The 25,596-nt window shown below is 41.3% G+C and overlaps 1 protein-coding gene across 1 annotated transcript in view; it reads right to left on the reverse strand.

Annotated features, from left to right (window-relative positions):
- Positions 1–1,091: 1,091 nt before the first annotated feature.
- SUPT16H (SPT16 homolog, facilitates chromatin remodeling subunit) overlaps positions 1,092–25,596 on the reverse strand; it is a 231,307-nt gene continuing 206,802 nt past the window's right edge. Inside the window, 3 exon segments of the mRNA XM_053702276.1 lie at positions 1,092–1,965; positions 2,277–2,354; positions 2,452–2,581. Coding sequence (XP_053558251.1) covers positions 1,859–1,965; positions 2,277–2,354; positions 2,452–2,581 — 315 coding nt within the window. The 3' untranslated portion in view covers positions 1,092–1,858.

The raw sequence follows: 25,596 nt of genomic DNA on the forward strand, positions 1-25,596 counted from the left end.
TGGACACAGCATAGCCCCAAACCTTGCTTGCAGGGAAATGTTCCCATTAAAGGATTAAATATCTTCAGACACCATCCTTCTGATGTATAAGGCAAATAATGACTGGAGGCTTATGGGAAGTAGAAGTGATAATTAAAAGCTCTGCCAGGAGTTTAATTCCCACTAGTAATTAAAATGGATACATGGACTCTCCGTACCATTGGAAAGAAACTTACTTTAAAAGATATCAATAAAATACAAAATAAATTGTGTGAAATGTAATTAGTTAAATGTGAACAGACCCATTAAAGAGGTTTCCACTCATGTAACCAATTAATAGTTTTCCAAACTATTATCCATGGTTAAGTTATTTTTTTAAAAAGGTGGAACATGACTTTTGTCCTTTAATGAAGGCATTTTAATTTCAATAAGGCTGTGTAGACTTGATGTACTGGGTGTAATTGTGCTTATGAATAAAAATTAATTAAAAAAAAACCCAAACCTTTATTGAGGGCAACTATCCGACATCTGTACCCCAAATGTACTATATGAGATATTCAATAAATAAGCCACAGTTGCCTATCAATAAGGAAAAGTTTGTGCACCTTTAACTTGATTTTTACATTTTCGAAAAAGCTTTGGGTAAAAATGTGTGAGCTGGTCAAGAAACATTATGGGGTTAAAGGGCCACTAAACCCAAAATTTTTCTTTCATGATTCAGATAGAGAATAGAAATTTAAACAACATTACAATTTACTTCCATTATTTATTTTGCTTCATTTTTTAAAATATCCTCAGTTGAAGAAAAAGCAATGCACATGGTGAGCCAATCACACGATGCTTCTATGTGCAGCAACCAATCAGCAGCTAGTGAGCATATCTAGATATGCTTTTCATCAAAGAATATCAAGAGAATAAAACAAATTAAATATTATAAGTAAATTAGAAAGATGTTTAAAATTGCATTCTCTTTCTAAATCATAAAGAAAAAATGTGTGTGGCATGTCCCTTTAAGATACCAAACATAAAAAGTATATCAAGTGATATCAACAAGCTGTACATGTATAATCTGACATTAAGGGCAGAATTCTTGAAGAACAACAAAGAGAACGTTTACAAAAACAAAAGTTTATTTTTTGTTTACATTTCTCCAAAGTCTGAAAAACGCTGTCTACACCTCACTGCTAGAGTGAAAAAAGTGAGCCAAATAAAACATTTAAATCTCTCCACCCGGTAGTTAGGGACAATGTCCTAAAAAGCCAGAGATTGAAGTTCAGACCAGCAGCGAGGAGAATGATATTAGACAACTGATACTTAAAATAAAAATATATTTTCAACCAAGGGAAAAAAAAAAAAGTAATGGTTACTGAAAATCCTATGCAGTCCAGGTAACAAAGGTGGAAGCTGTGACCTCAGTCAACGAATTGATCAAAATGCACAATAGGCAAGCAATCCATTAAGTGCAGGGGGAGATTGACGCTCTTAAGCCTTTCAGTGTTACAGGGTCCCTGAAGCAATGAAAGGGTGAATGTATGGAAAAAAGTAATGCTCCAAGCATAAAAAGGTGGATATTCTTATATCATCTCTGCCATGAAGTTCATTGCGGTTCCAGCTTTATATTCAGTCCAGTAAAGAAACAAAGGAGTGCAAAGGGGGGGGCGAGAAAAAATATATATAATAAAATAAGGGTGGATTGGTCCATTTAACCCTTACACTGCCCAGCAGTCTGGAGAAGCAATAAGTGATTTACTGCAACAGAGACTTGCTAGGCAAGAGAAGGAAGATTAGAATTCCTGAATCAAGGAAAAGACAACAAGGAATGAGAAATAGAAGGGAGGGCGAGACAGGATAGGAATGGGAGAAGAAAGAATTATGGGTGTCACTTTCTCCTCTTTTTGGAGGGGGTGGCATTATGTCCATGGCTTTTCCTTTTCTTGCCCCGACTCTGTGGCTCCTCCTCTTCCTCATAACGACTTTCTCGATCAGCTGTAGAGGACAGGAATTAAAACATAAATAGAAAATTATAATATTAAGAATCAAAATCATTGTATCTGTGCAGGTACAAATTGGAAACTGTGGTATTAGTCATTGACTTTATGAACATTTGCAAATACTGAAAAACTTTTAGGATATACAAAAATGAGAAGTGGAGTCAATAACTCTTTTAGAAGAGTTAATAAATATGAACATGTCTGACATGTAGCTAGCTCTATTACAGTAGTTGAAGACTCTTTTTCCTACATCAAAACCTTGTTTGTACAAACTACATAAATGCTTTGGTCCTGAAAATGGCTTACCTTTTCTTGCAAGCTCCTCTAATTCATCCCAGTCCTTTCCACTCTCCTCATCGCTGCCTAGCGAGTCTCCACTGTAAACTGTGGACAGAGAGAGATTAAGTAACACTTTCCATCTAGTTTGTACTCCCTCCCCCTCTATTCCTACCAATCTTGGTTATAGATAACTCCTACATACCAGACTCCTCAGTCTCATCAGAGTAATCTTCATCACTGTCTTCCTCCTCTTCCTCATATTCTTCCTCTGATGGATTAAATGTCTCATCTTCCACTTCAGATTCTGAGCCATCCTGCTCACCACCACTGCCCTGTGGAACAGAAAACGGATGTCAAAACTAAATTTATGATTACATAATTTATTTTCTTTCCTTGCATGGAGTGTTCAATTAAATTACTGTTGGGAAAATCAACTCCTGGCCGCCAGGAGGAGGAAAAGCTTATGTATCCCTCCCACTTCCCAGTCATTCAGCTGAAAGAATAAGGAAAGGGAAAGAGGAACACTAGGGGTATAGAGGTGATTGAAGGTTAAAAAATAAATAAAAAAATACTTGGATAAGGGTGGGTTGTGAACTCTCCATGCCAGGAAAGAAAATACATTTATCAGGTAAGCATACATTTTGTTTTCTTTCCAATGGCATGGAGAGTACACGATTCCATTCAATTACTGTTCGGAAACCAACACTCAAGCTAGAGAGGACACAGAATGGACAGGGAGGGAGAACTAAAGGCAGGAGGACCTAAACCTAAGGCAACATCGCTTGAAGCGCCTTTCTCCCAAAATAAACCTCAGCTAAGGCAAAAGCATCAAAATTGTAAAACTTTGAAAAGGTATGCAAAGAGGACTAAGTAGCCGCCCTACAGATTTGTTCCATGGAAGCTTCGCCCTTAAAAGCCCAGGAAGAAGAAAAGGCACAGTAGAGTGAGCTGTAATACATTCAGGAGGCTGCTGCCCAGCTTACTCATCTGTCAAACGAATGACACTCATCAGCCAAAAAGAAAGTAGTTGCATTGGCCTTTTGCCCATTGCGCATACCAGAATAAACCACAAACATGGAAGAGGATTGTCTAAAATCTTTGGTAGCCTGGCAATAGAACTACCATCCAGACAGTGAAGCAAACGTTCCTTCTGAGAAGGATTAGTACAAAAGGCACTACAATCTCCTCCAATATAGAACGAAGAACAGCCTTATCCGCATGAAAGATAAGGAGAATCACACTAAGGCAGATAATTCAGAAAACTATGAGCAGAAGCAATAGCTAACAAAAACAAAATTTTCCAAGATAAAAGTTTAATATCAACAGAATGCAAAGGCTCAAAAGAAGCCTGCTGCAGAACAAAGAACTCGATTAAGGCTCCAACGACTGGCAAATTGGCTAACTTCTTGTGTAACAAAACGGAAAAGGGCAGAGATCTGTCCCTTCAGAGAGCTAGCACACAAACCATTCTCCAAATCCTCTTGGAGAAACAGAACCGACTCAATGACCGACTCAGAAAAACCACGCTTAAACAGAATTAAGCGTTTAATCTCCAAGCAGTCAGCTTCAGAGAAACGAGATTTGGATAAAGGAAGGGACCCTGAATCAGGAGGTCCGTCCTCAGAGGTAGTCTCCAAGGTGGGAGAGATGACATCTCCACTAGGTCTGTAAAACAGATCCTGCGAGGCCACACAGGGGCTATTAGAATCACCGACACCCTTTCCCATTTGATACGAGCAATGACTCGTGGAAGAAGAGCAAACTGAGGAAACAGGTATGCCAAACTGAAAACCCAAGGAGCATCTTTTAGAACAGCCTGCGAATCTCTTGACCTTGAACCGTACCTTGGAAACTTGGCACCCCCCATTTAAGGACTAAGCTGGAAAACACCTCCCCAGGATGAAAAGTCTGTCTGCTCAGAAAATCTACTTCCCGGTTGTCTACTCCTGGAATGTGGATGGCAGATAGACAGCAATTGTGGGTCTCTGCCCACTGAAGAATCCAAGTAACATCCTTCATGGCTAAGAAAATCCGAGTTCCTTCCTGGTGACTGATGTAAGCCACAGAGGTTATGTTGTCTGACTGGAACCTGATAAATTGGGCTGAGGACAACCGAGGCCAAGCCAATAGAGCATTGTAAATCACCCTCAACTCCATGTTGATGGGAAGAGCAGACTACTCCCGAGTCCAAAGGCCCTGAACTTTTAACAAGATCCAGACTGCTCCCCAGCCCAGAAGAATGGCGTCCGTGGTCACGATCACCCAAGAAAGGTCTCCGAAAGCATGTGCTCTGAGACAGATGTTAGTGAGAAATCCACCATGGGAGAGAATCTCTACTACTGATCTAACTCTATTCTCTGAGACAGATCCGCATGGTCGCCATTCCATTGTCTGAGCATGCACAATAGGAGAGCTCTCAAATAGAATCGAGCAAATGGAATGATGTCCTTGGAAACCACCATCAGACCGATTACCTCCATACATTGAGCCACTGAAGGATGAGCAGAAGCCTGAAGAGAGGCAAGAGGAAATGATTTTGTTGTTCCTGACCTCTGTCAGAAAAATCTTCATCTATAGAGAATCTATTATGGTCCCTAAGAACACTACTCTTGTAGCAGGGGAAAGGGAGCTTTCTCTTGTAAGATGTATCGAGTCCACGGATTCATCCTTACTTGTGGGATATTCTCCTTCCCTACAAGTGGCAGAGAGCACCCACAGCAGAGATGTCTATATAGCTCCTCCCTTAGCTCCACCCCCAATCATTCTCTCTGCCTGCTTAACTGCTAGGAAGGGCAAAGAGCTATGTGGTGACTAAAATGTTAGTTTTTTTTTATTTCTCAAGCAAAATTTTATTATTTTAAATGGTACCGGTGTGTACTATTTACTCTCTGGCAGAAAAGGGATGAAGATTTCTGCAAGGAGGATGATGATCTTAGCACTTTGTAACTAAGATCCACTGCTGTTCTCACAAGGACTGAAGAGTACTGGATAACTTCAGTTGGGAGAACGGTTTGCAGGCTAAGCTGCATATGAGGTATGTTCAGTCTATATTTTTCTAGACAGACTGTGTTAATTCTAGAAAAGGCTGGCAATATCCCCATGAGGGAAGGGTAAGCTGTATTCAGACACTTTGATAGGAATTTCAGCTTGCTTGAAGGGCTCATTAGTTACTGGTGACACTGTTAGGAAAAAACGTTTTGTTTATTGAGGACAATTATAACGTTTTTTGAAGGGACTAAAGGGGTCATTGTGGCTTGGTTTTTAGTTTTGTAACTCACATGGTTAATTAAGAGACACTCTGGTGTTTCTCTGATAGGCCTCAAAACATTGAGTGAGGGGCCTATTTTCGCGCCTCAGTTGAGCAGTTTCCTTTCCTCTGAGACATCCAACTGCTTCTCTTGAGGTTCCTGCTGTGTTTGAGGGCTGTAAAAGAAGTTTTTTTTTCCCACAAATCGTTCTGGAGGGCAGGTAGGAGCCAAAACAGAGCTGTGGCAAGGTGCTGAAAGTCTTTAACGTTTGACGTTTTTTCAATCCGGTTTTGCTATTAAGGGGTTAATTGTTTATTTGCATAGCTGTGCAAAGTTACTAAGTCTTTATGGTGCTACTGTAAAAATTTTGTTAAGTTTACTGCTTTTTTACACTGTTTTGCAGAATTGGTGCAGCTTTTTTTCTCTTAAAGGCACAGTACCGTTTTATTTCTAAGTGTTTTTTTACTTTGATTACAGTGTTTTCCAAGCTTGCTTGTTACATTACTAGCCTGTTTAACATGTCTGACACCAAGGAAAATCCTTGTTTAATATGTTTGGAAGCCATTGTGGAACCCCCTCTTAGAATGTGTCCCAATTGTACTTATATGTCTATAAACTATAAAGAACATATATTAGCAATTAAAAATAGAGCAATAGATGATTCTCAATCAGAGGTAAATGAGGGTTCGCCATCTAGCTCTCCCCAAGTGTCACAACCAGTAACGCCCGCACAAGTGACGCCAAGTACCTCTAGTGCGTAAAATTCTTTTACTGGCCACAGTTATGAATACAACCCTCACAGAGGTTTTATCTAAACTTCCTGGTTAACAAGGAAAGCGGGACAGCTCTGGGTTTAGGAAAAATGCTGAGCTGTCTGATGCTTTAGTAGCCGTATCTGATACGCCCTCACAATGCTCTGAAGTAGGGGTGAGGGATTTGTTATCTCAGGGAGAAATTTCTGATTCAGGAAAGACGCTTCCTCAGACAGATTCTGATATGACGGCCTTTAAATTTAAGCTTGAACACCTCCGCTTATTGCTCAGGGAGGTATTAGCGACTCTAGATGATTGTGACCCTATTGAGGTTCCAGAGAAATTGTGTAAAATGGATAAATACTTAGAGGTTCCTGTTTACACTGATGTTTTTCCAGTCCCTAAGAGGATTGTGAATATTATTACTAAGGAGTGGGATAGACCAGGTATTCCGTTCATTCCCCCTCCTGTTTTTAAGAAAATGTTTCTCATATCTGACACCATGCGGGACTCGTGGCAGACAGTTCCTAAGGCGGAGGGAGCTATTTCTACTCTCTCTAAGCGTACAACTATACCTATCGAAGACAGTTGTGCTTTCAAAGATCCTATGGATAAAAAAATTAGAGGGTCTCCTGAAGAAAATTTTTGTTCATCTAGGTTGTTCTCTCTAACCTATTGCGTGCAATGTTCCTGTAACTACTGCAGCTGCTTTCTGGTTTGAGGCTCTAGAAGAGGCTCTTCAGATGGAGACTCCATTAGAGGAGATTATGGATAGAATCAAGGCCCTTAAGTTGGCTAATTCTTTTATTACAGATGCCGTATTTCAACTGGCTAAGTTAACGGCAAAGAATTCAGGTTTTGCTATTTTAGCACGCAGGGCGTTATGGCTTAAGTCCTGGTCTGCTGATGTGTCATCGAAATCTAAACTTTTGAACATCTCTTTCAAAGGAAAGACCCTATTCGGGCCTGAACTGAAAGAGATTTCAGATATCACTGGAGGGGAAAGGTCATGCCCTTCCTCAGGATAGATCAAATAGGATGAAGACCAAACAAAATAATTTTCGTTCCTTTCGGAACTTCAAGAGTGGTTCCATTTCAGCTTCCTCTGCTGCAAAGCAAGAGGGGAATTTTGCCCAATCAAAGTCAGTCTGGAGACCTAACCAGGCTTGGAACAAGGGTAAATAAGCCTGCAGCTGCCTCTAAGACAGCATGAAGGGGTAGCCCCCGATCCGGGACCGGATCTAGTAGGGGGCAGACTCTCTCTCTCTCTTCGCTCAGGCTTGGGCAATAGATGTTCACGATCCCTGGGCTTTAGAAATTGTGTCCCATGGATATCTTCTGGAATTCAAAGACTCCCAAGGGGGAGATTTCATATTTCTTGATTGTCTGTAAACCAGACAAAGAGGCGTTCTTACGCTGTGTAGAAGATCTTCTTACCATAGGGGTGATCCGCCCAGTCCCAAAAGAGGAACAGGGGCTAGGGTTCTACTCAAACCTGTTTGTGGTTCCCAAAAGAGAGGGAACTTTCAGACCAATCTTGGATCTCAAAATTCTAAACAAGTTCCTCAAAGTTCCATCATTCAAGATGGAGACCATTCGGACTATTCTGCCTCTGATTCAGGAGGGTCAATATGAGACTACCGTGGACTTAAAAGATGCGTATCTACACATCCCTATTCAAAGAGATCATCATCATCAATTTCTCAGATTTGCCTTTCTAAACAGGCATTACCAGTTTTTGGCTCTTCCCTTCGGGATGGCCACAGCTCCAAGAATTTTCACAAAGGTGCTTGGGTCCCTTCTGGCGGTTCTACGACCTCGGGGCATAGCAGTGGCACCTTATCTAGACGACATCTTAATTCAGGCGTTGCCTTTTCAGCTAGCCAAGTCTCACACTGACATTGTGTTGGCTTTTCTGAGATCTCACGGGTGGAAGGTAAACATAAAAAAAGAGTTCTCTCTTCCCTCGTACAAGAGTTTCCTTTCTAGGGACTCTGATAGATTCGGTAGAAATGAAAATATTTCTGACGGAGGTCAGAAAATCAAAACTTTTACCCACTTGCCGAACTCTTCATTCCATTCCTCGGCCATCAGTGGCTCAGTGTATGGAGGTAATCGGACTCATGGTAGCGGCAATGGACATAGTTCCTTTTGCCCGCCTACACCTCAGACCACTGCAACTATGCATGCTCAAACCGTGGAATGGGGATTATGCAGATTTATCTCCTCAACTGCATCTGGACCAGGAGACCAGAGATTCTCTTCTCTGGTGGTTGTCTCAGGACCACCTGTCTCAGGGAATGTACTTCCACAGGCCAGAGTGGCTCATTGTAACGACAGATGCCAGCCTGCTAGGCTGGAGTGCAGTCTGGAATTCCCTGAAAGCACAGGGCTTATGGTCACAGGAGGAATCTCTTCTTCCGATAAACATTCTAGAACTGAGAGCGATATTCAAGGCGCTTTAGGCGTGGCCTCAGCTTGCTGCAGCCAAATTCATCAGGTTTCAGTCGGACAACATCACGACTGTAGCTTATATCAATCATCAAGGAGGAACAAGGAGTTCTCTAGCAATGATGGAGGTAACCAAAATAATCCGATGGGCAGAGGATCACTCTTGCCATCTCTCAGCAATCCACATCCCAGGAGTAGAGAACTGGGAGGCAGATTTTCTAAGTCGTCAGACTTTTCATCCGGGGGAGTGGGAACTCCATCCGGAAGTATTTGCTCAGCTGATTCAGCTATGGGGCACACCAGAATTGGATCTGATGGCGTCTCGTCAGAATGCCAAACTTCCTCGTTACGGGTCCAGGGATCCCAAGGCGGTACTGATAGATGCTCTAGAAGTGCCTTGGTCCTTCAATCTGGTCTACGTATTTCCACCGCTTCCTCTCCTTCCACGTCTGGTTGCCAGAATCAAGCAGGAGAGAGCTTCGGTGATTCTGATAGCACCTGCGTGGCCACGCAGGACTTTGTATGCAGACCTAGTGGCCATGTCCTTGGTTCCACCATGGACCCTGCCAATGAGGAGGGACCTTCTAATCCAGGATCCGTTCTCGCATCCAAATCTAGTTTCTCTGCGTCTGACTGCTTGGAGATTGAACGCCTAATTCTATCTAAGCGTGGGTTCTCTGAGTCGGTCATGGATACCCTGATTCAGGCTAGAAAACCTGTCACCAGGAAGATTTACCATAAGATTTGGCGCAAATATCTTTATTGGTGTGAATCCAAAGGTTACTTGTGGAGTAAGATTAGGATTCCTAGAATATTGTCTTTTCTCCAAGAGGGTTTGGAGAAGGGATTATCAGCTAGTTCTCTTAAAGGGCAAATATCTGCTTTGTCTATTTTACTACACAAACGTCTGGCAGATGTCCCAGACGTTCAAACCTTTAGTCAGGCTTTGGTCAGAATTAAGCCTGTATTTAGGCCTGTTGCTCCTCCTTGGAGCCTAAACTTAGTCCTTAGAGTTCTTCAAGGGGTTCCGTTTGAACCTATGCATTCCAGAGATATTAAGCTTCTATCTTGGAAAGTTTTGTTTTTAGTTGCTATCTCTTCGGCTCGAAGAGTTTCTGAGCTATCTGCTTTACAGTGCGATTCACCTTATCTTATTTTCCATGCAGATAAGGTGGTTTTGCGTACCAAACCTGGGTTTCTTCCTAAGGTTGTTTCTAATAAGAATATCAATCAAGAGATTGTTGTTCCTTCACTGTATCCTAATCCTTCATCAAAGAAGGAACGTCTGTTGCACAATCTTGATGTGGTTCGTGCTTTAAATTTCTACTTACAAGCAACCAAAGATTTCCGTCAAACATCTTCATTGTTTGTTGTTTATTCTGGAAAACGGAGAGGCCAAAAGGCTACGGCTACCTCTCTTTCCTTTTGGCTGAAAAGCATCATCCGTTTGGCCTATGAGACTGCTGGACGGCAGCCTCCTTTAAGGATTACTGCTCATTCTACTAGAGCTGTGGCTTCCACATGGGTTTTTAAAAATGAGGCTTCTGTTGAACAGATTTGTAAGGCGGCGACGTGGTCTTCGCTTCATACTTTTTCCAAATTTTACAAATTTGATACTTTTGCTTCTTCGGAGGCTATTTTTGGGAGAAAGGTTCTACAAGCAGTGGTGCCTTCCGTTTAAGGTCCCTGTCTTGTCCCTCCCTTCATCCGTGTCCTAAAGCTTTGGTATTGGTATCCCACAAGTAAGGATGAATCTGTGGACTCGATACATCTTACAAGAGAAAACATAATTTATGCTTACCTGATAAATTTATTTCTCTTGTGATGTATCGAGTCGTAACAAACAGGGCAGGCCATTTTTTTTTTTTTAAACTTTCAGTCACCACTGCACCCTATAGTTTCTCATTTTTCTTCCTAGCCTTCAGTCGAATGACTGGGGGGTGGAGCTAAGGGAGGAGCTATATAGACAGCTCTGCTGTGGGTGCTCTGCCACTTCCTGTAGGGAAGGAGAATATCCCACAAGTAAGGATGAATCCGTGGACTCGATACATCACAAGAGAAATACATTTATCAGGTAAGCATAAATTATGTTTTTTTCCAGATTCACATTCCATCCGTGGGAACAAAGAAAATACAATCATCTCTGTGACATTTTGCTAGTTGAAAAGATGGCGCCTGTGCTAATATGTCGTCCAGGTAGGGTGCCACAGCAATTCCACGAGAACGGATCACTGCCAAAAGAGCCCCCAGAACCTTTAAAAAAATTCTGGGAGCCGTGGCTAGACCTAATGGAAGGGCCACGAACTGGAAATGTTTGTCCAGAAAGTCAAATCTCAGGAATCTGTGATAGACCCTGTAAATAGGAACATGAAGATACACATCCTTTAGGTCTATGGTTGTCATGAACTGACCCTCTTGTACTAAAGGAAGAATGGAGCGTATAGTCTCCATCTTGAAGGATAGAACTTTGAGAAACTTGTTTAGACACTTCAAGTCTAAATGGGACGGAAAGTTCACTCTTTTTTGGGAACCCCAAATAGGTTGGAGTAGAACCCGAGACACCCTGCTCCTGCACTGGAACTATCACTCCCAGGGAGGAAAGATGTATACATTTCAAGAACGCCTCTCTCTTTATCTGGTCTGCAGATAATCTTGAAAGAATCTGCCTCTTGGAGGAAAAGTCTTGAATTCCAATTTGTAAACCTGGGATACTATGTCCACAGTCCAGGGATCTGGGACATCTTTTATCCAGGCTTGAGAGAACTGAGAAATTCTGCCCCCCACCTGATCCGATCCCAGATAGGGAGCAAACCCTCCATGCTGATTTGGAATCAGCTGCAGGTTTCTTTGTTTCCCCTTGTTCCAAGACTGATTGGGTTTCCAAGAATACTTGGATTGTTCCTGCTTGGAAGAAGGGGAAGGCTTTCCTTTGAAGTTACGAAAGATACGAAAATTACTCTGACGTCCTTAAGGCCTAGTCTTATCTCGAGGTAGAAAAGACCCTTTTCCACCCGTAATATCAGAGATAATTTCTGCCAAACCAGGTCCAAACAAGGTTTTGCCCTTGTAAGGAATCGCCAGAAGCTTGACTTTAGAGGAAACATCCGCAGACCAGAATTTCAACCATAACACCCTGCGGCTAGGACAGCGAGGAACTAGAAGTTTTAGCTCCTAGTCTAACAACCTGTAAAATGGCATCTGCAATAAAGGAATTGGCCAATTTAAGAGCTTTAATCCTATCTTGAATTTCATCAAAGAAAGTCTCTACTTGAAGAGAATCAGATAAGCCGTCGAACCAATAAGATCCCGCACTAGTCACGGTGGCAATACACACCGCAGGTTGCCATTGGAGACCTTGATGAACATAAATCTTTTTCAAATAAGCCTCCAGCTTTTTGTCCTTAAAAGAGCAGCTATGCTCAATAGGAATAGTGGTTCTCTTAGCCAGAGTGGAAATGGCCCCTTCAACTTTGGGAAGCAGAACTGGAGGACAGGCACCTTTCTGAATTTCTATATTTCCTCTTGCGTTTTGCCTGTAATCTGGAAATGGCAGCTAATGCCGCAGATACCGCTGAAGATACCTGGGCAGCAATTTCTGCTTTTAAATAAACTCCACTAGGAGTTATAGAGGAAACGCAGGGCACTGCATGTGACGCCATTGAGGCTTGGGACGTATCAGGAGAAAGCGGAGGTATTATTTTAACAGCAAATAGATCCATTTATGGATAGAAGGGGTGGAATAAATATAAAATATATACAAAAAATACCCAATAGAAGTAGTTTAGCAACTCTTTAAATGAGTAATATCCCAATAGTCTCACAATAGATAGAAATATCAAGTTGAAAGAGTGCACTATAAAGCTAACTACACCTAAAAAATGATAGTATATAACTGGTTAGTCTTGGTGCGATTGTGTTATGTCAATATATACACACAACCTCACAAGCAATGAATAATAAAAGTAAATTTATTGTATATAAAATATCTATCTCACAATGAGATTTCATATAAACATCATGGTGAGATGAAACTTGTAATTCCTCTTAAACCTCTTATTAGTAATTAACTCTAAGGTGCACCAAATAAAATACTAAAATGCACCAAATAAATTATACCAAATTTATGATAGATGGTAATAAATGCGTATTAGTATTTTATACCAAATTAGGATCGATCCCCAGCTAAACTTATGTGAGAAAAGTTAAGAAAAACACATAACATCCATCAAATAAACCTCTAAAATACCCCTCAGGTAACCCCACACCTCAATTACTGAGGTGCCTTACCGCTACCAATTAAGACCGGATCACCCAGAAAAACTTTTTCTCAGAAAAAATAAGTAGTAAAGCCCGTCATGTGACCGCAACTGCAGATCTCAAATTACTGCTGCCACAGAGAGGCACTAAAAATAGCCTCCTGAAACACTGAGCATCAGAAATAACCTATTTTTCAAACCTGACAGTTTAAAATGTTGCATAATTTTATTTTAAAGCAATGGGGAAATGAATAAGCTGCTGAAATAGAAAATTCTGCCTTACTTTCAGTTTAAACTTGTATTGTTTTATCAAGTAAATGTGTCAGAAAAACAGAATTTATGTTTACCTGATAAATTACTTTCTCCAACGGTGTGTCCGGTCCACGGCGTCATCCTTACTTGTGGGATATTCTCTTCCCCAACAGGAAATGGCAAAGAGCCCAGCAAAGCTGGTCACATGATCCCTCCTAGGCTCCGCCTACCCCAGTCATTCGACCGACGTTAAGGAGGAATATTTGCATAGGAGAAACCATATGATACCGTGGTGACTGTAGTTAAAGAAAATAAATTATCAGACCTGATTAAAAAACCAGGGCGGGCCGTGGACCGGGCACACCGTTGGAGAAAGTAATTTATCAGGTAAACATAAATTCTGTTTTCTCCAACATAGGTGTGTCCGGTCCACGGCGTCATCCTTACTTGTGGGAACCAATACCAAAGCTTTAGGACACGGATGATGGGAGGGAGCAAATCAGGTCACCTAGATGGAAGGCACCACGGCTTGCAAAACCTTTCTCCCAAAAATAGCCTCAGAAGAAGCAAAAGTATCAAACTTGTAAAATTTGGTAAAAGTGTGCAGTGAAGACCAAGTCGCTGCCCTACATATCTGATCAACAGAAGCCTCGTTCTTGAAGGCCCATGTGGAAGCCACAGCCCTAGTGGAATGAGCTGTGATTCTTTCGGGAGGCTGCCGTCCGGCAGTCTCGTAAGCCAATCTGATGATGCTTTTAATCCAAAAAGAGAGAGAGGTAGAAGTTGCTTTTTGACCTCTCCTTTTACCGGAATAAACAACAAACAAGGAAGATGTTTGTCTAAAATCCTTTGTAGCGTCTAAATAGAATTTTAGAGCGCGAACAACATCCAAATTGTGCAACAAACGTTCCTTCTTTGAAACTGGTTTCGGACACAGAGAAGGTACGATAATCTCCTGGTTAATGTTTTTGTTAGAAACAACTTTTGGAAGAAAACCAGGTTTAGTACGTAAAACCACCTTATCTGCATGGAACACCAGATAAGGAGGAGAACACTGCAGAGCAGATAATTCTGAAACTCTTCTAGCAGAAGAAATTGCAACCAAAAACAAAACTTTCCAAGATAATAACTTAATATCAACGGAATGTAAGGGTTCAAACGGAACCCCCTGAAGAACTGAAAGAACTAAGTTGAGACTCCAAGGAGGAGTCAAAGGTTTGTAAACAGGCTTGATTCTAACCAGAGCCTGAACAAAGGCTTGAACATCTGGCACAGCTGCCAGCTTTTTGTGAAGTAACACAGACAAGGCAGAAATCTGTCCCTTCAAGGAACTTGCAGATAATCCTTTTTCCAATCCTTCTTGAAGGAAGGATAGAATCTTAGGAATCTTAACCTTGTCCCAGGGGAATCCTTTAGATTCACACCAACAGATATATTTTTTCCAAATTTTGTGGTAAATTTTTCTAGTTACAGGCTTTCTGGCCTGAACAAGAGTATCAATAACAGAATCTGAGAACCCTCGCTTCGATAAGATCAAGCGTTCAATCTCCAAGCAGTCAGCTGGAGTGAGACCAGATTCGGATGTTCGAACGGACCTTGAACAAGAAGGTCTCGTCTCAAAGGTAGCTTCCATGGTGGAGCCGATGACATATTCACCAGATCTGCATACCAAGTCCTGCGTGGCCACGCAGGAGCTATCAAGATCACCGACGCCCTCTCCTGATTGATCCTGGCTACCAGCCTGGGGATGAGAGGAAACGGCGGGAATACATAAGCTAGTTTGAAGGTCCAAGGTGCTACTAGTGCATCTACTAGAGTCGCCTTGGGATCCCTGGATCTGGACCCGTAGCAAGGAACTTTGAAGTTCTGACGGGAGGCCATCAGATCCATGTCTGGAATGCCCCACAGTTGAGTGATTTGGGCAAAGATTTCCGGATGGAGTTCCCACTCCCCCGGATGCAATGTCTGACGACTCAGAAAATCCGCTTCCCAATTTTCCACTCCTGGGATGTGGATTGCAGACAGGTGGCAGGAGTGAGTCTCCGCCCATTGAATGATTTTGGTCACTTCTTCCATCGCCAGGGAACTCCTTGTTCCCCCCTGATGGTTGATGTACGCAACAGTCGTCATGTTGTCTGATTGAAACCGTATAAACTTGGCCCTCGCTAGCTGAGGCCAAGCCTTGAGAGCATTGAATATCGCTCTCAGTTCCAGAATATTTATCGGCAGAAGAGATTCTTCCCGAGACCAAAGACCCTGAGCTTTCAGGGATCCCCAGACCGCGCCCCAGCCCGTCAGACTGGCGTCGGTCGTGACAATGACCCACTCTGGTCTGCGGAAGGTCATCCCTTGTGACAGGTTGTCCAGGGACAGCCACCAACGGAGTGAGTCTCTGGTCCTCTGATTTACTTGTATCTTCGGAGACAAGTCTGTATAGTCCCCATTCCACTGACTGAGCATGCACAGTTGTAATGGTCTTAGATGAATGCGCGCAAAAGGAACTATGTCCATTGCCGCTACCATCAAACCTATCACTTCCATGCACTGCGCTATGGAAGGAAGAGGAACGGAATGAAGTATCCGACAAGAGTCTAGAAGTTTTGTTTTTCTGGCCTCTGTCAGAAAAATCCTCATTTCTAAGGAGTCTATTATTGTTCCCAAGAAGGGAACCCTTGTTGACGGAGATAGAGAACTCTTTTCCACGTTCACTTTCCATCCGTGAGATCTGAGAAAGGCCAGGACGATGTCCGTGTGAGCCTTTGCTTGAGGAAGGGACGACGCTTGAATCAGAATGTCGTCCAAGTAAGGTACTACAGCAATGCCCCTTGGTCTTAGCACCGCTAGAAGGGACCCTAGTACCTTTGTGAAAATCCTTGGAGCAGTGGCTAATCCGAAAGGAAGCGCCACGAACTGGTAATGCTTGTCCAGGAATGCGAACCTTAGGAACCGATGATGTTCCTTGTGGATAGGAATATGTAGATACGCATCCTTTAAATCCACCGTGGTCATGAATTGACCTTCCTGGATGGAAGGAAGAATTGTTCGAATGGTTTCCATTTTGAACGATGGAACCTTGAGAAACTTGTTTAAGATCTTGAGATCTAAGATTGGTCTGAACGTTCCCTCTTTTTTGGGAACTATGAACAGATTGGAGTAGAACCCCATCCCTTGTTCTCCTAATGGAACAGGATGAATCACTCCCATTTTTAACAGGTCTTCTACACAATGTAAGAATGCCTGTCTTTTTATGTGGTCTGAAGACAACTGAGACCTGTGGAACCTCCCCCTTGGGGGAAGCCCCTTGAATTCCAGAAGATAACCTTGGGAGACTATTTCTAGTGCCCAAGGATCCAGAACATCTCTTGCCCAAGCCTGAGCGAAGAGAGAGAGTCTGCCCCCCACCAGATCCGGTCCCGGATCGGGGGCCAACATTTCATGCTGTCTTGGTAGCAGTGGCAGGTTTCTTGGCCTGCTTTCCCTTGTTCCAGCCTTGCATTGGTCTCCAAGCTTGCTTGGCTTGAGAAGTATTACCCTCTTGCTTAGAGGACGTAGCACTTGGGGCTGGTCCGTTTCTACGAAAGGGACGAAAATTAGGTTTATTTTTGGCCTTGAAAGGCCGATCCTGAGGAAGGGTGTGGCCCTTACCCCCAGTGATATCAGAGATAATCTCTTTCAAGTCAGGGCCAAACAGCGTTTTCCCCTTGAAAGGAATGTTAAGTAGTTTGTTCTTGGAAGACGCATCAGCTGACCAAGATTTCAACCAAAGCGCTCTGCGCGCCACAATAGCAAACCCAGAATTCTTAGCCGCTAACCTAGCCAATTGCAAAGTGGCGTCTAGGGTGAAAGAATTAGCCAATTTGAGAGCATTGATTCTGTCCATAATCTCCTCATAAGGAGGAGAATCACTATCGACCGCCTTTACCAGCTCATCGAACCAGAAACACGCGGCTGTAGCGACAGGGACAATGCATGAAATTGGTTGTAGAAGGTAACCCTGCTGAACAAACATCTTTTTAAGTAAACCTTCTAATTTTTTATCCATAGGATCTTTGAAAGCACAACTATCTTCTATGGGTATAGTGGTGCGTTTGTTTAAAGTGGAAACCGCTCCCTCGACCTTGGGGACTGTCTGCCATAAGTCCTTTCTGGGGTCGACCATAGGAAACAATTTTTTAAATATGGGGGGAGGGACGAAAGGTATACCGGGCCTTTCCCATTCTTTATTTACAATGTCCGCCACCCGCTTGGGTATAGGAAAAGCTTCTGGGAGCCCCGGGACCTCTAGGAACTTGTCCATTTTACATAGTTTCTCTGGGATGAACAAATTGTCACAATCATCCAGAGTGGATAATACCTCCTTAAGCAGAGCGCGGAGACGTTCCAACTTAAATTTAAATGTAATCACATCAGGTTCAGCTTGTTGAGAAATTTTCCCTGAATCTGAAATTTCTCCCTCAGACAAAACCTCCCTGGCCCCATCAGACTGGTGTAGGGGCCTTTCAGAACCATTATCATCAGCGTCGTCATGCTCTTCAGTATCTAAAACAGAGCAGTCGCGCTTACGCTGATAAGTGGGCATTTTGGCTAAAATGTTTTTGATAGAATTATCCATTACAGCCGTTAATTGTTGCATAGTAAGGAGTATTGGCGCGCTAGATGTACTAGGGGCCTCCTGAGTGGGCAAGACTCGTGTAGACGAAGGAGGGAATGATGCAGTACCATGCTTACTCCCCTCACTTGAGGAATCATCTTGGGCATCATTGTCATTGTCACATAAATCACATTTATTTAAATGAGAAGGAACTCTGGCTTCCCCACATTCAGAACACAGTCTATCTGGTAGTTCAGACATGTTAAACAGGCATAAACTTGATAACAAAGTACAAAAAACGTTTTAAAATAAAACCGTTACTTTAAATTTTAAACTGAACACACTTTATTACTGCAATTGCGAAAAAATATGAAGGAATTGTTCAAAATTCACCAAAATTTCACCACAGTGTCTTAAAGCCTTAAAAGTATTGCACACCAAATTTGGAAGCTTTAACCCTTAAAATAACGGAACCGGAGCCGTTTTTAACTTTAACCCCTTTACAGTCCCTGGTATCTGCTTTGCTGAGACCCAACCAAGCCCAAAGGGGAATACGATACCAAATGACGCCTTCAGAAAGTCTTTTCTATGTATCAGAGCTCCTCACACATGCGACTGCATGTCATGCCTCTCAAAAACAAGTGCGCAACACCGGCGCGAAAATGAGGCTCTGCCTATGATTTGGGAAAGCCCCTAAAGAATAAGGTGTCTAAAACAGTGCCTGCCGATATAATCTTATCAAAATACCCAGATTAAATGATTCCTCAAGGCTAAATATGTGTTAATATATTTATCGATTTAGCCCAGAAAAAGTCTACAGTCTTAATAAGCCCTTGTGAAGCCCTTATTTACTATCTTAATAAACATGGCTTACCGGATCCCATAGGGAAAATGACAGCTTCCAGCATTACATCGTCTTGTTAGAATGTGTCATACCTCAAGCAGCAAGAGACTGCTCACTGTTCCCCCAACTGAAGTTAATTCCTCTCAACAGTCCTGTGTGGAACAGCCATGGATTTTAGTAACGGTTGCTAAAATCATTTTCCTCATACAAACAGAAATCTTCATCTCTTTTCTGTTTCAGAGTAAATAGTACATACCAGCACTATTTTAAAATAACAAACTCTTGATTGAATAATAAAAACTACAGTTAAACACTAAAAAACTCTAAGCCATCTCCGTGGAGATGTTGCCTGTACAACGGCAAAGAGAATGACTGGGGTAGGCGGAGCCTAGGAGGGATCATGTGACCAGCTTTGCTGGGCTCTTTGCCATTTCCTGTTGGGGAAGAGAATATCCCACAAGTAAGGATGACGCCGTGGACCGGACACACCTATGTTGGAGAAATAAAGCCTAATAAAAACATTTTACCCTTTCTTTTTAAAAGAGTTTAAATGTTAGTCTCACACATGCTACAGTGCCTGCTTCATGCTCCAGTGCCTGCTTCATGCTCCAGTGTAACCCATACAACAGGAGTATCTATGTCCCAATAAAAAAAGCAGTGTCTTAATTTGTTAAGTGCATGGTCTCCGCAACTAGAAGAAAAAGCACTTACCTGCTCCGCTGTCCGGCATGTAGACAGTTACAAGGTATGAGAAGACAGTTCTTCACAGAGACCTTTGAAAAAGAACAGAGTAGCCAACTCTGGATTTCTAAACTTGGGCAGCAATTGTTATGAAAACTCAGTAAGTACCTCTTTACAAGTTCCTAACTGCTTTAAAGCCACCACTACCCGACAGCAAGGAATGACGTGGAATATGGCTATACCCCAAAACTTGCTTGTAGATGAAATCAAAATTCTTCAGACACCTAAACTTCACCTCCTTGGGTAAGGGAGTGATACTTAGCAGTTTAACTGTGGTGCTCTTTGCCTCCTCCTGCTGGCCAGGAGTGATATTCTCAACAGTAATTACTCAAGCCGTGGACTCACCATATCTTAGTAAAGAAAAACCGGACTACAGAGGAGACAGACGCCGCAGCTGGCTCACAAGTAGGAGTCAATAAAGCGCTGCACCAAGAGTGACACACAGGAAAATTTAGGGCCCAAAAAGGTTCAGACTCCCTCTCCTTAAAGGGACAGTATACACTCATTTTCATATAACTGCATGTAATAAACACTACTATAAAGAATAAGATGCAGATACTGATATAAAAATCCAGTATAAAATGGTTTAAAAACGTACTTAGCTTTCAGTTTAGCTCTGTTGAAAAGGCAGTTGGAAAGCCCACTGCAAGTGGGAAATAAGACACTCCCCCCCTCCCCCTTCTTTTGCATATGAAAAGACCCTTTACACAAACAGGAGCAAGCTGGAGAAGGTAGCTGACGGTATTCAAATAAAACTTTGGGGCTTGGTTAGGAGTCTGAAAATCAGAGCAATGTTATTTAAAAATAAGCAAAATATTATAAAAAACTATGGGCTTTATAAATAGATCATCTACAAAACATTTATGCAAAGAAAAAATGTGTATAATGTCCCTTTAATTACATAGAAAGGAAAAGCGCCAAAGAAACTCTGGCGGCTATCTTAACCCTGCCGTAACCGGAGAAGTCCAAAAAATGTTACCCAATTCTGTCCTCTCATATTATGGAGGGGTTGTTTTTAGAAGGAGACACGTAAAGGGTACACTTCAACAAAAGTGTCGCTATACCCAATAGACAGAACCCGCGCAGAACAAATAGAGCATTTAGAAGCTTTGTGACTAAGAAAAACCCTGTCACACCGCCGCTCCCACTAGCCAAAGGAGGATGCAGGGTGCACCTAACACTAGATGTCATTCTGGTCACACAGGATTTAAGGTAAGTAATACTCCAACATGGTCCCACATAAAGAGATCCCAGCTTATGTAACGCAGTCCACTCCGGTTCACAAATAAATGGTTGATCCTCTTATCTGAACCGGAACATAAACAAATAAACAGTAGCATAGACATAGTAGTAGTAGGAGGAGTTTAGGTTAGTTAAGATTTAAAAGCCAATGCTTCCTTGATGTGAACAGATGCCTGAGGAAACAGCTAGCTGAGAAACGCGTTGCAATCTGTTACAATATATTTGTTTTTATACACCTTGGGTCACACACATACCCATAGGTTTTTATACCACTTGTTTTAATAAAATATATTTTGGATTATATGGAAGCCTGAGCGTGAATCGTCATTCCTAGCACTTGGCAACCAGTGCCTTGGGATCAGTTTTGCTGGGACACTGAGTTGCCAGCCTGCGTGAATTAGCACACTGGGTGCTGCTCTATTTGTGAGTATAACCACAATGCAAGTCTTGTTCTATGTAACCATCTTTGCAGTACCACACTAGGAGGCGCCCTCTATTTTGTGATTCTCCACTCAAAGATTCCTGGATCTGAACCGGAGCGCCTGCTATTCTACTTAAAAATACTCGAGGCGGGAAGTAGAGAAATAACCCGCACAAAACAGACAATGCCAAGATCACCGGAACTGACAGGGGCCTATCACCTTCTGTGTGAATGCCACTCTGTGCACACTTGAAGAACCCCGAGTGTCGCCATTGTACAGTACCTTAACTTGTGTCCAATATGTAAACTGCATAACACTCCAGGGGTCTACACAGAACCTTTCCATGGTGCCGACACTAAAAAGAGCACCAAGGTATTGTCCGCGACTGACAACCAGGTAAAGGATGCAGCAAGCATAGCATAAAATAAAAAAGGGGGCAAACAAAGAAAAAAAAACCATCCCTGTGACTTGCTATGTAGATTTCCATTGAAAAAGGCAAAGAGAATGACTGGGGATTATGGGTAAGGGAAGTTACACTTAACAGCTCTGCTGAGGTGCTCTTTGCCTCCTCCTGCTGGACTCTCCATGCCATAGGGGAAAAAAAATGTTTATTTAAATGACTATTACCCATACCAGTATTAGAACAAAAAAAGAAAAACTGGCACTACACCATAGACTAGGTGAGACTGGAATATAGAATAAATTCCGGTGCTACCCCTTGTTATATAACTATAGGACTAAAAAGAATTAGGCAGCTCAGGGGTTACTATAGCACTCACTCTCACTCATATCGGTCAAAAGAATATAATAAAATACATACTTTATTATTTATGTTTAAAATCTGGGATACAAATCCCTAGGAACCTTTAATTTACCCACAACCATGTATTAAACTAAAATAAAAATATGGCCGCCAAACACTCTTCTGTTTCCTGGCCGAGAACTGGATACATCGGCTTCAGGTGGCTGGAGTGAGTGGTCGACCTATAGTCAAAAGTGCGGAACAAACGCGTTTCGGCTCTAATATCGCCTTTCTCAATGTTACACTTTCTTTAGAAAAATGAGTAAGCAGAGGCTTCGGAGTGCAGGACTTAAATATTCATAGAACAATTGCTCTCTACCAATCCGGTACACTTCCGGGACCTCCGCCTCCGCAACAACCAATCAGCTTGTTTTTCGGCACACGCCTATCGAAAGTAGTGTTGTGATTGGAGGAATATCGAGTGGTATTGAGCTTATCCATGAAATGCCTGCACTTTGAATTGAATAGTATAATGTAAGCTATTAGAAACATAAAGGATTCTACACTGATGTGATAACATATATTTATGCTCAAATACTGTAAACGTAGTAAGTACAAATATCGTATGGAAAATATTTTTAGAAGACTTACACACGCTATAGTAAATATACAATTAGATTATTATGGAGCGCAAAATAATTATAAGGTGCTTTTTATGGTACTATAAGGTGCTTGTTTAGTGGTATATAGTTATGTCCTCATTATGTTTGTGTACGTAGTAATGATTCCAAATCCAAACTTGTACATATTTTCAATTTACAGAACAGGACTTTCCACCACTTTTTGCCATTAAATACAACATCAGGGAATAATCATCTACCTATCTACCTAAGGCAGTGATCAATCTCCCTGATGTCAAATCACGGGTACACGGTGGGCTATATATGTTAATTCAGTTCATGGATTATGTTTCAATGCTCACAAATTATTTAGATATACACCCAATAATTGTTAAATTCATTCATACCATTGGGTATAACCGAGTTCAGATTGAAAATCCATTTGGTTTCCATTTTTAACAATCTTTGCTCGGTGTCCCCACCTCTTATCCCAGGTTTAAGTTTTTCAAGCCCCCAACATTTCATTGCATTGGTGTTCCCCTTATGAGACATTAGGAAATGTTTGGCTACACTAGTGATTTGTTTCTTCTTTTCTATATCTTTCTGGGCTGTCCTGATATTGCTAAGATGTTCAGTCAACATATGTGCCAACATATGGTTAAAAAAGAATATACAATGGATAGGTTTGGTAAAAAATGGGCAATAAAAGAACATATTAATTGTCAAAGCACTAATGTGATTTATTGCATATCCTGCAGCTGTGATTTACTCTACGTTGGCATGACCACACGATGCCTGGGCACACGTATGACTGAACATCTTAGCAATATCAGGACAGCCCAGAAAGATATAGAAAAGAAGAAACAAATCACTAGTGTAGCCAAACATTTCCTAATGTCTCATAAGGGGAACACCAATGCAATGAAATGTTGGGGGCTTGAAAAACTTAAACCTGGGATAAGAGGTGGGGACACCGAGCAAAGATTGTTAAAAATGGAAACCAAATGGATTTTCAATCTGAACTCGGTTATACCCAATGGTATGAATGAATTTAACAATTATTGGGTGTATATCTAAATAATTTGTGAGCATTGAAACATAATCCATGAACTGAATTAACATATATAGCCCACCGTGTACCCGTGATTTGACATCAGGGAGATTGATCACTGCCTTAGGTAGATAGGTAGATGATTATTCCCTGATGTTGTATTTAATGGCAAAAAGTGGTGGAAAGTCCTGTTCTGTAAATTGAAAATATGTACAAGTTTGGATTTGGAATCATTACTACGTACACAAACATAATGAGGACATAACTATATACCACTAAACAAGCACCTTATAGTACCATAAAAAGCACCTTATAATTATTTTGCGCTCCATAATAATCTAATTGTATATTTACTATAGCGTGTGTAAGTCTTCTAAAAATATTTTCCATACGATATTTGTACTTACTACGTTTACAGTATTTGAGCATAAATATATGTTATCACATCAGTGTAGAATCCTTTATGTTTCTAATAGCTTACATTATACTATTCAATTCAAAGTGCAGGCATTTCATGGATAAGCTCAATACCACTCGATATTCCTCCAATCACAACACTACTTTCGATAGGCGTGTGCCGAAAAACAAGCTGATTGGTTGTTGCGGAGGCCCCGGAAGTGTACCGGATTGGTAGAGAGCAATTGTTCTATGAATATTTAAGTCCTGCACTCCGAAGCCTCTGCTTACTCATTTTTCTAAAGAAAGTGTAACATTGAGAAAGGCGATATTAGAGCCGAAACGCGTTTGTTCCGCACTTTTGACTATAGGTCGACCACTCACTCCAGCCACCTGAAGCCGATGTATCCAGTTCTCGGCCAGGAAACAGAAGAGTGTTTGGCGGCCATATTTTAATTTTAGTTTAATACATGGTTGTGGGTAAATTAAAGGTTCCTAGGGATTTGTATCCCAGATTTTAAACATAAATAATAAAGTATGTATTTTATTATATTCTTTTGACCGATATGAGTGAGAGTGAGTGCTATAGTAACCCCTGAGCTGCCTAATTCTTTTTAGTCCTATATTACCCATACCAACCATACCCATAGCAAACAAGACAACTATTCTGTGAAGTTAAATAAGACAAGGCAACAAAACAAATAAGGAGGCAAAGTTCAACTGTGCCATAAAACAGCAAATGCTACATTCTGGTAATGTATGTATGTATGTATGTATCGGGTACTTGTAAAGCACGGCTAATCACCCGTAAGGGTCTCAAGGCGCTGCTCATTTTTATCGACCTCGGAAGGATGAAAGGTTGAGTGGACCTCACCGGGGATCGAACCTGCAACCCTTGGGTTGCTACAGAGCTCAGCCACAGTGCCTTAGCATGCTGAGCTATCTTTCCGGTAATATCAAACATTCTCCCTCATTATTGTAACCTTTTTATTTTAAAAGGGATATTAAATGGTAAAATACATGCTAGACAAAATTATGTATTCAAAGCAAAGATTAGCCGTAAAAAATATGTAGATGTATTTTTTATAATTAGTTGTTTAAATTTTGTGAAAGTGTAAAAGTTTAGTTTCTATAAGGTAATACGCAACCTGTTTTAACTAGTTTTGTATTTACCTTTGTGCAACACTGTTTAAAATTATCCACACAGCCTTGTTTGGACAGTATCTTTTATTGACTGCTTTATATTGGTCTCTAATGGTCTTTAGCAGGGGAAACAGATAAGAGGCAAATTAAGTTCAAACACGCAGTACCCATTATTTTATTGAAACTCAGTGGAATTTAGAAACCAAAAATGTTTAAAGTTAAATCACAGGTAAAGATTACAAGATAATGAAAGTATATTGCAATTTATTTTTTATCTACACATAATTAAACATTTAATATTAAAATCTGATACAGTTTAATTTCCCCTTTAACGAAGTCTAAGTAATGTCTTTTGTTCCTAATCACCTTTAAAAACCCCTACTAAAAATCAACTAGCATTGATGACTGATCCATCAACACTTTTTTTAAGCACCCTACTTCACATACTAAGTTGATAGGAAATATTTGCACATGTGGTTTTTCAATAATATACCTGCGAGTTTAGATACAGGATATTTGTTACCACTGCATTCATTAAAGGGATAGTCTAGTCAAAAAAACGTTCACGATTCAAATAGAGCATGCAATTTTAAGCA

Source organism: Bombina bombina, chromosome 2 (genome assembly GCF_027579735.1).
Source record: "Bombina bombina isolate aBomBom1 chromosome 2, aBomBom1.pri, whole genome shotgun sequence".
Taxonomy (NCBI): domain Eukaryota; kingdom Metazoa; phylum Chordata; class Amphibia; order Anura; family Bombinatoridae; genus Bombina; species Bombina bombina.